This window comes from Gobio gobio, assembly GCF_949357685.1.
Source record: "Gobio gobio genome assembly, chromosome: 7".
Taxonomy (NCBI): Eukaryota; Metazoa; Chordata; class Actinopteri; order Cypriniformes; family Gobionidae; genus Gobio; species Gobio gobio.
This window is the reverse complement of record NC_137103.1, coordinates 20587712-20603273: the sequence shown is the minus strand read 5'-3', so window position 1 is coordinate 20603273 and position 15562 is coordinate 20587712. Positions and strand designations below refer to the sequence as shown.

The window sequence follows — 15562 nt, the reverse complement described above, 5'->3', positions numbered from 1 at the left end:
CTAAGACAGCTTTAAAATTGATATTGTTCAGCATTTTAAGGCAGTAAGATCATGATCTTTAGTGGGGACACAAAAGGCAACAAATCCCAGAAATGACACAAATCGTAAAATTGTTTGCTGTATTGTCAAACAGCATTCACATGCAAACAAATAAACTGTACTCTTCACAGATTTTAAAAGTACAAAACTGATTTAGACAATTGTTAAAATTGTCAGGGTTTATTTGTATAGCCATTGCATCCCTCCTTAAAAATATTAAATATCTATTATCTTTTAAAGATGTAACATAACTTATATTAATAATCCAAGATCTAAGATGAACTATTACAATATTTTATACCATTGCACACAATTTTACATTATTCAAATAATTTCTAAAAAAAAGAAAACATGCAGACCAGACAGAACACGTGTTGGCTCAGTTTATTCAGCTCTTTCCCCAGATACTTAAAATCACTGACAAACATTATGGAAAGCGACAAGCATTTATTTCACAGCTGAGAAATATTCTCTTCCACATGTGCATTTATAGTACATGACATAGGTAACGTTTTTCCATTAGACAAGACTTTTTGAAAAATAGCTATTTAGTATGTAGAGTCTCACTAAATTAAAAATCTCACAAAATATTCACTTTTACAGATGAAAGACAAGCCATTTAAAGACATCTTTCACAAAATCTGATACTTAGGCACAGGAGAGGAAAACAGATGTTTACTTGGACACTTCATCAAATTTAGGCTCTGTAAAAACAAAACAGGATAACGTTAGTTAGTTAGAAAATTCAAATTTACGACAAATGCAGTAACAATCAAACAAAACTAAAATGTCAGACATGCCACAACTACAAACGATCATGAAATAGCATAGTTTCAATACTCCTTTAGAGTGGTTCACACAAAGATCATTTATAAAGCAAATAGATTTAATCTTAACACACCATGGAACTTGAATTCTGGGAAGGAAGCCAGATCACCACCACCGTACAACCGCTGCAGTTTGGCTATTTCCTCAGCAAGAGCCTTCTGATACTCTGGACCAGCATCAACTAGACCACCAGCGGCACTGAGAAAACATGAACAGCATTTATACACTTTATTATAAAGTAAGATTAACCACAGTATTAGAGCAGCAAAATACTCTTAAAAAAGACGCACGAGAGAAATGATAGTAAAACACCATGTACCCGCTTTGTGTGGAGTATGCACGGATTGAATCTAGGAAAAGTTTCTGAATGGGGTCCAATCCAGCTGACAATAACAGGAAACACATCAATTAATAAATGCTTATATCTCCTGAATTACAAACTTGGATGCCAGAATCCTTGATATTTTGTACACTAAAGAAAGAAAGAAAAAAAAAAATCAGTCGTCTTTAACCCTCATGCATGAGAAGAGTGCCTGGTGTGAAGGCTAGATCTAGTGAACTAAAGAGAACCGAGTAAAGGAGCAGGTCAGGCGGTGAGTAACTAGGACAGAGCTTGCATCTACTGAAATGAAATGGAAGCATTTCATCTCATAAGAGTGACGAGCCATTGTGTAACAAATGCCCATCAAACATACTGATTATTAATTCAAGCAGTTGTCATACGTTCTCAATTTTGCATGTAATAAACTGACGCTTCCATTCCACATACAGCAAACGGTGCAAACTCAATCGCACTCAATGCACCATACACCACATTGGGAAAGTGGGTAAGGAACAGTGGGCATTTCATATGCAACTTTGACATATAAACCACATTACACAGGAAAAGATAAGAGGATAATTAACCGGTTACTGATATCATGCGACCCCCTGGGAAGAAAAGTGAGACAGTGACAAAGAAAGTGCGTTTGGGTGAGGAGAAAGAGCAACGGGAAAGAAAGATGAGGTTAAAGTACATTTACATGTTACCATACTCTTACTGTTAAAAAAAACAAACAAACAAAGTAGTCAAAAGCATAGAAGTGCATCATGTGTGGCGACAGTGCCGCTGAGGTAACTTTAACATTAACATAACTAACATTAACAAAAAAGAAAACAACATTTGTTTTGACAAAGTGACATTTTCCATCAACACTAATAAAGCATGACAAATGTAGCTTTATCTTTACAGATGGGATGGTATAGGGCACAGATAGGGAAAAAAAGGTAATATTTATTTGTAAATAATAGGGCTGTCAATTAAATCATCAATCAACATTTGAATTGAATTACATGAAATGCTGATTAATCAAAATTATTTAAAGACATTATTGTGTGAGACTAAGTACGGAATAAAGTGGCTTTAGAAGTCAATATATTGTTAAATTTCTATATCATCTCTCCCTCGCATCCTGTAACAAATCCTTCCCTCATGGGTCAAAATGACCCGAAGCCCTAAAATGATACTTTTTTTTTGTCCAGACAGCTTATACCATATAATTTTTATAATCATTTTTTTCTATTTTTTAAATGCAATTTTTTCCAGGTCTTTTTTTTTTACCTTCAAATTATTAGATTTTAATCAATAAATAATTTAATTTAAGCACATTCTTTCAACTTAAATTCCAAATAACTCCAATACATGAAATGACCAGCTCAAACCATATTACTTCGAGTCAATTTGGGTGCCTCTGCAGACCTCTTGTGGAAAAAAATGATGTAACATATTTCATGACTCTTTCCTCTAGGTGGCTTTATAGCTCTATTTGGAGCAAATGCGCTATTCCGCTGGGTCCTAAAGTCATTTCTCTTCGGTATGCATTCAGATACACATGTCGACATTATAAATTCATTTTTTAGTTTTAGTAGTTTTAGTTTTAATTTTGAGCAATTTGTAGGCTTTTCTATGTATACTGAAGCATTCAGTAATTTTTCATTACAACCACATAAAATCCAGTCAATTTGTTTGTGTATTCTTGGTTCAAGTGCGACAAAAGTTCTGAAGTCTTGGAACACTCTGATGAAAACTTAATTTTTTATTTTCTATTTAAAATGAGTTTCGCGTCAAAATTACCCGAGGGAAGTATACTTTTGCACAATCCATTTTGTCCTTTTGCCCGTTGAAGACTTTTTAAATTGTCGGTCTATGTAAATGTGCTAAACAGATGTGTCTTGTGCCATGTCTCGCTGTTTTTTAGCACCTTGTGCCATGAGCGTCTCAACTTGTTTAAATGTGTTATTCCACAAGTTAAGAATTAAATGTCCTAAATTAATGTTAAATTGATAGCCGATAAATTATTAGAACTGATTAAATGTGATGCGTCACATGTTTGTAACAAATAAATGACCTAAATTACTGTTAAATTGACAGCCCTAGTAAATACTGTTACATTTGAGGAGCACTGGGTCAAAAACACATGGACTTAAAATGCGAGGACTAAATGAAGACAAACGATATCAATGAGAGAAGGAATGGAAGACAGGAGCAGGATACAAGAGGACAAAAGTGAATGAACAGAAATAAAAGAACAGAGACCAAAACAGATGTGTGTAGAAGAGTTGCAAAAAAATTTTTTTTTTTATAAAAGATAGAAGTCAGTGAAAGTATGCAGCGAAGAACATGCACTGCATAACATTAAGAGTCAAAAAGGTACAAACAAACATATATAATGAATACATGCGTAACGACAAATGAGGGATGGGAAGACTGGCTATGTTCATGGACTGAAAACCAGGGTTTAATATAGAATTAAAATACACCATCAAAAGTTTGCAGGACAAATGGTGTCCCGTCTCTGCCCCAGCTCAGAAAATGAATATAGCCCTGAATGAGTAACTTGAGTCTACATTTCTGCTGTGATGTTGCTGCCATTAAGGGTATAACGGTTTTTAAAGGTATACATCACCGCTCTGGAGTCAGTTTTACAGTTCAGTACAGTAAATAACAATTTAAAAATCCCTAATGACTGAGTACTAGTGTTATACTAATACTAGTGTATTAGTGTCACGTGAAGTACTACACCATGTCCCACACCACGAAGGTTTAATTATCCACTAATAATTCAAATCAATGATTTGCTTACCCTAAAAGATTTTAAGTAAGGTAAACTGCAATTACAATTCACACATATTGTTTATATTTTCAGAGGCGTTCTTAAGCGAGACTAATGAATACTGAACTGTAGGTGTTTTATGAACCGTTTCACCCCTAAAAGCTTTTTGCATGCATGTTATGCACCAACTCATATGCACTGACATAAGCTAATGACACACTTAATGTAATTATAACTGTAATAAAGGGGTAAAAACATATTGTGATTACATCTTTACCATTAACATTACAAATAAGTATGTGTAAAGCCCATAACCGAAATTGAGAAAAATGCTGTCAGAAATTGCTGTATCCCAAAATATGAAAGGGGGTTATAGGGGATATTGGTGTGTACCCTCAGGCGTCTCCACAACTTCTGCTGGAACTTCAGTAGCATCTGTGATCACAGGGGCAGAATCTACCAGCTCTTCAGCAGGAGCTGCCTCTGCAACCGGCTCAATAGGGGCAGCTTCTGCAACTACTTCACTGACAGCTTCTACAACTTCAGCAATTGCTTCTTGGGCAGGGGCTTCTTCTGTAGATGCGGCTTCAAAAGCGGGAGCAGGAGTTTCAGCTGCAGGGGCAGCGGCTTCAACTTCAGGGACAGCAGCTTCAGCAGGTGCTGCAGGGGCAGCGGCTTCAACTTCAACTTCAGGGGCTGCGGCTTCAGCAGGTGCAACAATTTCAGCTGCAGGGGCAGCGGCTTCAACTACAGGGGCAGCGGCTTCAACTGCAGGGGCAGCGGCTTCAGCAGGTGCAACAATTTCAGCTGCAGGGGCAGCGGCTTCAACTACAGGGGCAGCGGCTTCAGCAGGTGCAACAATTTCAGCTGCAGGGGCAGCGGCTTCAACTGCAGGGGCAGCGGCTTCAACTACAGGGGCAGCGGCTTCAACTGCAGGGGCAGCGGCTTCAGCAGGTGCAACAATTTCAGCTGCAGGGGCAGCGGCTTCAACTACAGGGGCAGCGGCTTCAGCAGGTGCAACAATTTCAGCTGCAGGGGCAGCGGCTTCAACTGCAGGGGCAGCGGCTTCAACTGCAGGGGCAGCGGCTTCAACTGCAGGGGCAGCGGCTTCAACTGCAGGGGCAACGGCTTCAACTGCAGGGGCAACGGCTTCAACTGCAGGGGCAACGGCTTCAACTGCAGGGGCAACGGCTTCAACTGCAGGGGCAACGGCTTCAACTGCAGGGGCAGCGGCTTCAACTGCAGGGGCAGCGGCTTCAACTACAGGGGCAGCGGCTTCAACTGCAGGGGCAGCGGCTTCAACTGCAGGGGCAGCGGCTTCAGCAGGTGCAACAATTTCAGCTGCAGGGGCAGCAGCTTCAACTACAGGGGCAGCGGCTTCAACTGCAGGTGCAACAGTTTCAGGTGCAGGGGCAGCGGCTTCAACTACATATGCAACTGTTTCAGCTGCAGGAGCAGCAGCTTCAACTGCAGGAGCTTCAGCTGCAGGGGCAGCAGCTTCAACTACAGGTGCAACCGTTTCAGCTCCAATGGCAGCGGCTTCAACGGCAGGAGTTTCAGCTGCAGGGGCAGCGACTTCAGCTAGTGCTTCTGTTGCAGCAGGAGCTGCAGTGGCAGTTACAACTGGTTCAGGTGCAGCGGCAGCTGTAGAGGCAGCAGCAACTGAAGCTGCAACGTCCTTCTTGGGGAATTCCACATATGATTTGTGCTGGACAAGTTTTTCTATATCGAAGTATGTTTTTGGTGCTGCTTTTTCTAGGATGGAGGGGGAAGGAGGGCAAACATAAAAATGTAATAATTTGATTCATCACATGCATTGTCAGGCTGAATGGTGACCGTTAATTTCATTCAGCAAAATAACTTACCCAGTTTTTTCAACAATAGAGACAGATGAGCATCCACTGAGGTGGTAGAGCTTTAAACACCTTATAACCTGACCCATGCAAGTCAAATCTGAACTACGGCTAATAAAAAAGGGCCCTTTGACAGAAAAAGTAACCTAAATATTTCACATTCAGTAAAGCCTGTAAATATTCAGTAACCCATCAAGGGTGCTTTCACACTAGCACTTTTGGTGTGCACCGGGGTTTGATTGACACCAGAGTTTGGTTCGTTTGGATAATGTGAACATTGTTTTCCTATTCGGAAATTCCAAACTTGGGGGCACTCCCACGGTTTGCTGCTGATATGAACGCAATCATACTAAATTGGGGAAGTGAACCGCTATTAATGATGTATGATTTGATAAAACCGCGTTTGTGTGCATCTTTCCTGACAAGCGTGACTGATGCACCACAAGCAGAGAATGTATATCTAATTTCTGCTCGCCTTCAGCAGAGATTGCATTCTTTAGAACCACATTCTTTAGAACATTTGCAGTACATTCACACAGACACAAGTGCGGTTATGTGCTGATACACTATACTGCCAAAAGTTTTGGGACGCCTGCCTTTATATGCACATGAACTTAAATGACATCCCATTTTTAATTCGTAGGGTTTAATATAGGCTTTCCACAGGGTTTAGGAGTGTGTTTATCAGAATTTTTGACCATTCTTCTAGAAGCGCATTTGTGAGGCACTGATGTTGGACGAGAAGGCCTGGCTCACAGTCTCCGATCTAATTCATACCAAAGGTGTTCTATCGGATTGAGGTCAGGACTCTGTGCAGGCCAGTCAAGTTCCTTAAAACCAAACTCGCTCATCCATGTCTTTATGGACCATGCTTTGTGCACTGGTGCGCAGTCATGTTGGAACAGAAAGGGGCCATCCCCAAACTGTTCCCACAAGGTTGGTAGCATGAAATAGTCCAAAATGTCTTGGTATGCTGAAGGATTAAGAGTTCCCTGGAACTGAAGGGCCAAGCCCAACCCCTGAAAAACAAACCCACACAATTATCCCCACTCCACCAAACTTAACACTTGTCACAATGCAGTCAGGCAAGTACCGTTCTCCTGGCAACCACCAAACCCAGATTTCTCCATCGGATTGCCAGACAGAGAAGCATGATTCATCACTCCAGAAGATACGTCAGTTTTTTTTGCGCACTTGGTGATGTAAGGCTTGGATGCAGCTGCTCGGCCATGGAAACCCATTCCATGAAGCTCTCTACGCACTGTTCTTGAGCTAATCTAAAGGCCACACGAAGTTTGGAGGTCTGTAGCTACTGACTCTGCAGAAAGTTGGGGACTTCTGCGCACTGTGCGCCTCAGAATGTGCTGACCCCGCTGTGTGAGTTTACGTGGCCTACCACTTCGTTGCTGAGTTGCTGTTGTTCCCAATTGCTTCCACTTTGTTATAATACCACTAACAGTTGACTGTGGAATATTTCACGAATGGACTTATTGCACAGGTGGCAACCTATCATGGTACCACGCCTGAATTCACTGAGCTCCTGAGAGCGACCCATTCTTTCACAAATGTTTGTAGAAGCGTCTGCATGCCTAGGCGCTTGTGGTCACCTGTGGCTATGGAAGTGATTGGAACCCCTGAATTCAATGATTTGGAGGGGTGTATTAATAGATGGCAATATAGTGTACTTTGAAAACAAAAACCAACGGTTCAAAAACCAGTGAGGGGAGCAAAGCTATGCATTTTGCCACCTGCATCGTCGTTCCCAAGCAACAGGGTTAAACAGCTGCTGCTTTGATGGCGCAAATGCACCGTGTTTCGGACCAAAATAACATAATGTGAACACAATACAGCAGAGGCAGGGTGAGGGGGAAAGCAACCAAACTCTGATTTAAACCAGACAATGGAACCAAGTGTGAAAGCACCCTTAATAACATGTGAGAATATCTTTATAATAATAATAATTTCAATGGAAAATTTCACATTACACACAAGTTAAAATGCAACAGATTAAATCCATACTTACTTAAGCTAAAAGGCTATATTTATAATATTCTCATGTTACGGTTATTTAAAGTAGCGCCAAGAAACAGTCCTGAATCTGATGACAGAACGGTTAATACAATATATGGGAATATCAAATATGATCAAATTGTGGTACCAGGACATTTAATTAAATATTGATAATAAAGTAATATTAATAAACTAGTGTTAATATTTATAATGAGTTTGTCATTTAAAAAAGGCATTTTTATATTTATGCAATGTTCATTACAAAATAGGTTTTGCTCAACTTTTTTTCCAACAAGAAATTACTTGTTGGATTTTTGGCTTCACCAGATTCTCTTGAATCAAAGGGAGTGGCTTTCATGCATTGCATTCTTTACCTCTAAATGTCAAGGTGACATATATAGGAAGTTAGGACACCCACATATAGCACTAAGCATGTGGATATCTGCCGGTACAACACATGGCAAGCCCTTTGCCACTTCTAATGTCAGAGGAACATAGAGTACAGTAACCATTATGGATCATTGGTCATAAGGTTATCCTGAAGAAGTCCATGTGACCAGTTTAAAAATGCCCACAGAAAAAAAACAAAGCAAGAGGAAGACCAGGAGTTAACTTTAAATTATAATCAACAGATCCAGTCTTGCAAAATAATTTGTGTTTTCTTGAGTGTAACATTTTTTGCCAAATTATTAACAAAATAGATGTGGGTCTGTTGTTTTTATATGTAATATAAGACTTATTTCTCACTTAAAATTGGTTTTCAAATGGAAATTAATTTTAAATATACTGTCAAATTCATTTATTTCTGGTGTCAGTTCATGCCTTAAACAAGTGCTCCTTGCACAAAACAAATATGATGCTGGTACCACATTTTGATCAGTGATTGATATTATTTAGGATATTCTGGTCCATATTTGCTATTTGTAAACTGTAAAAAAACAAATATCTGTTTCTGAAATATTGTCATTAAATTGTTTGCCCTTATCTTCCTTTGAATACACTTCAAATTCAAAGTGACAGTTTATAAAACAATACGTTTACAACCACTTGATATCCTGCTATATTTTGAAAGTCTATATATTTTAATGAGTTCCATATTATTTGGTATTAGGGTTAAATAACACATTTACCAAATACACCATTATATGTATACTGTATTCTGGACAAACATATTAATATTACTATCCAAATGATCTGATGCAGGTGGGTCAGTCATTGCATTCTGCAGTCACACATTTTTGTATAGTGACCGCTATTTAGTTTCCATTTATGCATTTAATACATCATAATAGTAAGATTTGAATTGAGGCCTGATCACCCTGTTAGGGTTTGTTTTGGGACGGGTGACTGTATGTGAATTTTAATCTGATAATAGTTATGATAACTGTGAATTATGCAGAAAAATGCCAAGAAATTTTATAATGAAGTATTATAATAAAGCACGATAATAAAGTCAGCTTGTTTAAATTAGAAAATGTGAAGTAAAAAAATAAATAATGACAATAATATTATATAAATTTCAAAACTTTTGGCCATAACTTTAATACGCATATATGTTATGTATTTGCATGGTATTACTCCTACATGACACAGTTAGAGAGAGGGACAAAACACCCCAGCAGGTTCAGAAACAACAGCTGAGGTCAGAGGACACGTCCCCTGAACCGCTTGTCGAGATCTGAAATACAGAGCCCTCCCCCTCCAAATGAACAGAACATGATATATACAAACCGTGTGACATAAATATAAGAAAGATTTACCTTTGTTGAACTTTTTGGACTTCTTGCCGTCCCCAGATTTTGAGCTGAAAGCTACGGCAGGAGCTCTTCTGATAGAACTCCAGCCCTCCGTCTGCAGACACTAGCAACAAGAGACACACAAACTCAACATAGATTTCAAAACACACAGAAAATCCCTATGAATAACTGTAATAACTTACAGGAGACAAAACTGTTCAAGGAAGCTCATTTACTTGGAGACATCAAGCCAGCAGTACACATGATAGCAATGATAGCAGCCAGGTGTAGTAACCTAACAAGTTCTTCTTTGCTACTCTTAAGCCAAAGTCAAACTGCATTAGATTGCCCCCTACAGGTCAATCTACCAAAAGCTCACTCTACAACATCCCCTTCCCCCCAAGTTTACAATATAATCATCATACTATGAACTTCATTTTACAATCTTGTAATCACCATACAGTTACATAATTTTTTTTTTTTCTTTTACTTCATTTCATACTCTTTCAAATGACCAGGCAATTTCCTGGATCTTTGTGACCTTCTCATAATCACAACAGGGCTAACAGATTTGTCCATTTTAGTTATTATCTCAGCAGCTGGAGAAGAAGCCCCATCTGCTTCAAGGGGATTAACTTCCCCAAGAATGTCCTCAGCCCCTGTTTTCTCAGTCTCTTTAGAGCATACAGCAGCAGAGTTGTCAAAAAAGTCAAAATCAGGAGATTTACCGTCCATTTCCTCCCCTGAAAGCTTCACAAGCAATTTCTGTCGGCCATGAATTTGATCCACATGTCTCCGGACCACTCTCCCATCGCCCAGCATTACTTCATAAGAAAGCGGTCCCGTCACAGTCTCTATGTCCCCCGGAATCCATTTCGGTCCATAACTAAAGTTGCGAACTAGTACTGGATCTCCGACACCAAAACTGCGTTGGCGGGCCTTCGTGTCATGATATGCTTTTTGCTTTTGTTGTTGTTTTTGAACCTTCCTCGTCAAATCAGGATGCATAAAGTCCAAAGAACACCGCAGCTTCCGTCCTTGTAACAGTTCAGCTGGAGAGAGACCGGTGGTGGTCTGAGGAGTAATCCTATAGCTGAATAACACTCGGGCCAATTTAGTTGCAATTGTGCCTTCCACACATTTTTTTAGCATGCCTTTCAGAATTTGTACAGCCCGTTCCACTAACCCATTACTGGAAGCATGATAAGGTGCAGAAGTAACATGCTGTACTCCGTTTTTATTCAGGAACTCTTTCACTTCAGCACTAACAAAACAAGTAGCATTATCTGATACAATCAGTTCCGGTAGACCCTGGTTACTGAAACTCTTACGTAAACATTCAATGGTGGCAGCAGATGTGGCTGAGTTCACAGGATACACGTCCATCCACTTTGAATGTGCATCAATCAAGACCAAGAACATTTTCCCCATGAATGGTCCAGCATAATCTACATGCAGTCTTTGCCATGGTTTTTCTGGCCAATTCCAAGGATGCAGTGGGGCTACAGCCGGAACGTTCCTATGCTGTTGGCACAGACCACAGGTTTTAACCAACCTTTCAACATCTTGATCTAGCTTAGGCCACCACACATAACTTCGGGCCATAGCTTTCATCCTGGACACTCCTGGGTGGCATTGATGCAGTTGGTTGAGGACTTCTGGTCTACCCACACTGGGAATGATGACTCTGGCCCCCCAGAGCACACAACCATCCTGTACACTTAATTCATCTTTTCGTGATGTAAAAGGGTCAAACTCTGCTCCAATTAATTCATGCCCACCACGTTGCACCATTTCTCTCACCCTGGATAATACTGGATCTTTTTGCGTCCACCCTCTCACTTGTTCGGCAGTAATTAAGGTTACGTCCGCATTCTCCAGCATCAGGACTCTTTCCTCCTGTTCAATGTCCACTTCCGTTGACAATGGTAACCGACTTAGAGCATCTGCGTTTCCATGATCTTTGCCCGGCTTGTAGAGGATGTTATATTCATAGGCTCTTAGTGTCACAGCCCATCGCTGGATCCTAGGAGATGACATTTGAGGAACAGCTTTTAACTCATTAAATAACGACAACAAGGGTTTATGGTCCGTAACTATAGTAAACTTACGACCATACAAATACTTATGGAAGCGTTGTAAGCCGAACATGATGGCCAACCCTTCCTTGTCCAACTGCGAATAATTCCGCTCAGCTTGATTCAAAGTCCGTGACATAAATCCAATGGGTCTCTCACTACCATCAGGCATCTTATGCGAAAGAACTGCACCTAGGCCATAAGGAGAAGCATCACATGATAAAATCACATCCTTCTGGGAGTCATAGTGAACCAGAACTTGTACTGATTGGATCATTTTCTTGGACTGAGCAAAAGCACCCTCATGTTCCTTCTTCCAGTTCCATTTTTCATCTTTCCGCAGCAACTGGTGCACAGGGGCTAAAACGGTAGACAAGTTGGGTAAGAACTTATTATAGTAGTTTAATAGTCCCAAATAGGCTTTCAACTCTGTCACATTCTTTGGTGATGGAGCGTTTTGAATAGCAGTAACCTTTTCTGGTACGGGTTGGAGACCGGTCTCATCTACTTTATGACCCAAGAACGTTACCTCTTTTTCCATAAAGGAACATTTGCTCCGTTTCAACCGCAATCCTGCTTCTTGCAATCTTTCCAATACCCTGGCAAGCGTTTGCAGATGTTCTTCATCATTGCGACCAGTCACCAGAATGTCGTCCAGGAAAACTGCCACATACGGAAGACCTTGCAGTACTCCCTCAATGGTCCTCTGAAAGATGGCAGGACTAGAAGACACTCCAAAGGGTAAAACACGGTAAGTAAACAAGCCCTTGTGGGTATTCACTGTGACATATTTCTTGGACTCTGCATCTAATGCAATCTGATGGTAAGCATGGCTCATATCCAGGTTTGTAAACTTTTGCCCACCTGACAATGTGGCAAACAAATCGTCTATTCGAGGGATAGGATATTGTTCCAACTTTGAGACTCGATTTACTGTTAACTTATAGTCCCCACATAGTCGTACAGTATTATCTGACTTTAAGACTGGCACTACAGGTGCAGCCCATTCTGAGTGTTTAACAGGTTCTATGATTTTTTCTTTTAACAGGCGTTCTATTTCAGCCTCTACTTTCGTCTTCATCGCATAAGGAACTGGTCTGGCTTTGAAAAATCTGGGAACTGCTTCCTTGTCAACATAAATCTTTGCTGGTGGCCCTCTCAATTCACCCAGTTCCTCTTTAAACAACTCTGAATGCTGGCTAAGCACTTCAGTCAAGGTTACCTTTTCCACCCCATGAATTTTATGTATGGCCTCCCATTCCATGCCCAAGTCTTTAATCCATCCTCTGCCCAATAAATTGGGTCCTGTTCCGGGTACTACCACTACCGGTAACTCCTTCATGACTCCTTTATGTTTAACTTCCACCTGCGCAGAACCTAACACTGTTAAAGTTTGGCCAGTATAGGTTTTTAACTTCAAAGAACAGGTCTTTAATTCTGGAATTTGATGCCTTGTCCATAATTTGGAAAAATTTGACCCATTCATCACAGTCACACCACATCCAGTATCAACTTCAAAAGGTATTATTGTCTCATTAACAGCCAATGTGATCGTCAGTGGGGCAACTTTTGGAATCTCGGTTTCCTTCAAACTGTGAACTGTAAAAATACCCTCTTCATCAGATGCACTTTTTTCGTCTCTGCCCACATAATACGATCTCTGTTCTCCTCTGGTCACAACTCTCTTACGTCTTTCTCCCCCTTGTAAGTTTGTATCTCTGGTGGAACTTTTTGATTTGCATACTTTCATGATGTGACCTTGTTTCCCACATTTGTGACATTTCTCAGAAACAAATCTGCACTCATTGGCCAAATGTTGCAAACTTCCACATCTGTAACATGCTCTGCTTTGACTTTCTTCTTGCTTTACTGCCATTTTATGCACTCTCATTGACATGGATGTTTCTGAGTGCTTAGCTTGCAAGTCCCTCACATCCTTATTGGCCATTTCCATTGCTTGAGCTACTTTCAAAGCCTTTTCAAAGGTTAAATCCACTTCTGCCAACAGTCTACGTTGAATACGGTCATCATTTATGCCACATACCAGTCTATCCCGAAGCATTTCTGTCAATTTTTCTCCATAATTACAATCATGAGCCAATTTCCTCAAAATTGCCACATACTCGAGTACAGTTTCCCCCTCTTCTCTTGTTCTTGAGTTGAATTTAAACCGCTGTACAATTTCACTAGGTTTTGGGTTGAAATGCTCTTTAAGCAAATCCACTAATTCATCAAATGTCTTTGCTCCTGGTTTAACGGGGCTCAGTAAATTCCTCAGTAGACTGTATGTTTGACCTCCTACAGTGCTCAACAATATAGCTCTTTGCTTGACTGCTTCTGTAATTTCATTGGCCACAAAAAAATGCTGCAAGATTTCACAATATTCTTCCCAAGACTGAGATTGACTGTCAAATGGTGTGACTGTTCCTACCATGTTGGCCATCTTCTTTTCCAAAGCTCCAACTTGTATGGATTAAACTTCTTCACCTTCCAGCACTTCTCTTCAAAGCATTTCCTTTTCTTGCTTTCATCCTCGTCGCCAAAATGTAATAACTTACAGGAGACAAAACTGTTCAAGGAAGCTCATTTACTTGGAGACATCAAGCCAGCAGTACACATGATAGCAATGATAGCAGCCAGGTGTAGTAACCTAACAAGTTCTTCTTTGCTACTCTTAAGCCAAAGTCAAACTGCATTAGATTGCCCCCTACAGGTCAATCTACCAAAAGCTCACTCTACAACAATAACCACAACCATTTTCTAGTTGCATTTATACAACACTGTACGTCGTATTCCCAAATCTTTGCGGTTGTGTCAAAAGACATGTGACAGCAAAGTACATAGTGTTCTCAAGGAAAGTCTGTGAAGTTGACCAACACTCTTCGTGTTTTTTTTCCAGTGGGCATTCAAACAAATACACGATGGGAATGTATGTACATTTTATAAAAACGAAAATATAGAAAAGGACCATAAAATAATAATCAATTAATTGAAACCCCTGCTTATCACACTATTTTGGCTGCAGGGTTCTAATGCATGATATCTTATCTACACAATGTACATGCACTTTTTACTCCTACTAGGAATATTTTCATGTAAATTACGTTGTGCATGTAAATACAGGACAATAGAATGTATTCATGCGTCGAGTCTGAGTGGATTAAATGCTTCAGTGAGCTGCGTTAGCTTGTGTCCACAAACGCACTCAGAATATTTCTCACAATTTCACGTTTTTAAAAAAAACCCGAGTTATTATACGTGCAAATGCACTATAACAAGCATGCATATTTCTTAATAAGTGTCGAAAAAACGGCGTGTTACCCTGAGAGATCCGAGTCGTCCTACCCTGAGCAAAGAGGCTGCCATCTTTCCTGCAGAAACCCTATGGAGAGAAACAGCTGCATGAATCAACTTGTGATTGTAAATATTTAACATTGCAAATTTAAAGTTCATGCAACTAAGTTACTGTTTAGGACAATTAAACTGTTACTTCATAATTTGCTCGAAATCAGAGCTGTTATTTATAGAGCAGACAGCACAGAAAATGCAATAGCTCACAATTCACATTGATCAATGTTTGCTATGCATACCATAAACTATATACAAAAACAAAATGTATTCATGACAATGATCAAGATGAGATGTTTTGTGTGTTTTGTGCAGGTCAATGTGGCACTGAATCCTATATAAAGTTACCTGACTGTGACAGATCTACAAAGCAAAGCTCCAGGTTAAGGAATCTCCACAAACGGCAGCAACTAAACTCAAAAAAGATCGCAGTAAAGTAAAAAGAGTAGTAAAAGTACAAGTATGCTGCATGTAGTGAAGCACACCAAAGTAACGCCCTTTCGTTATGAACACACCCCCTTAAATATAACCAATACAATTATTTTAATCATGTCCGGTGCGAAATAGGTGTTGTTTTT

At 40.0% G+C, this 15562-nt stretch overlaps 1 protein-coding gene across 3 annotated transcripts; it reads right to left on the bottom strand.

Annotated features, from left to right (window-relative positions):
* Positions 1-404: 404 nt before the first annotated feature.
* LOC307129517 (retrovirus-related Pol polyprotein from transposon 412) lies at positions 405-15511 on the bottom strand. 3 transcript variants are annotated; one of them, XM_079822005.1, is made up of 7 exons: positions 15333-15511; positions 14958-15018; positions 9583-9682; positions 4353-5714; positions 1187-1250; positions 941-1065; positions 405-743 (listed from the first exon to the last, which is right to left on the bottom strand). In XM_079822005.1, exons 2-7 carry the CDS (start codon positions 15000-15002, stop codon positions 715-717), a joined length of 1725 nt encoding a protein of 574 aa, XP_079678131.1. In that variant the 5' UTR covers positions 15003-15018; positions 15333-15511; the 3' UTR covers positions 405-714. The 3 variants fall into 3 exon arrangements, with proteins under 3 accessions (XP_079678131.1, XP_079678129.1, XP_079678130.1); XM_079822004.1 differs by lacking the exons at positions 405-743; positions 941-1065; positions 1187-1250; positions 4353-5714; positions 9583-9682 and adding an exon at positions 11362-11584 and having other exon boundaries at positions 11670-15018; positions 15333-15481; XM_079822003.1 differs by lacking the exons at positions 405-743; positions 941-1065; positions 1187-1250; ... (2 more) ...; positions 14958-15018; positions 15333-15511 and adding exons at positions 11139-11315; positions 11401-14373.
* Between the last annotated feature and the right edge of the window lie 51 nt (positions 15512-15562).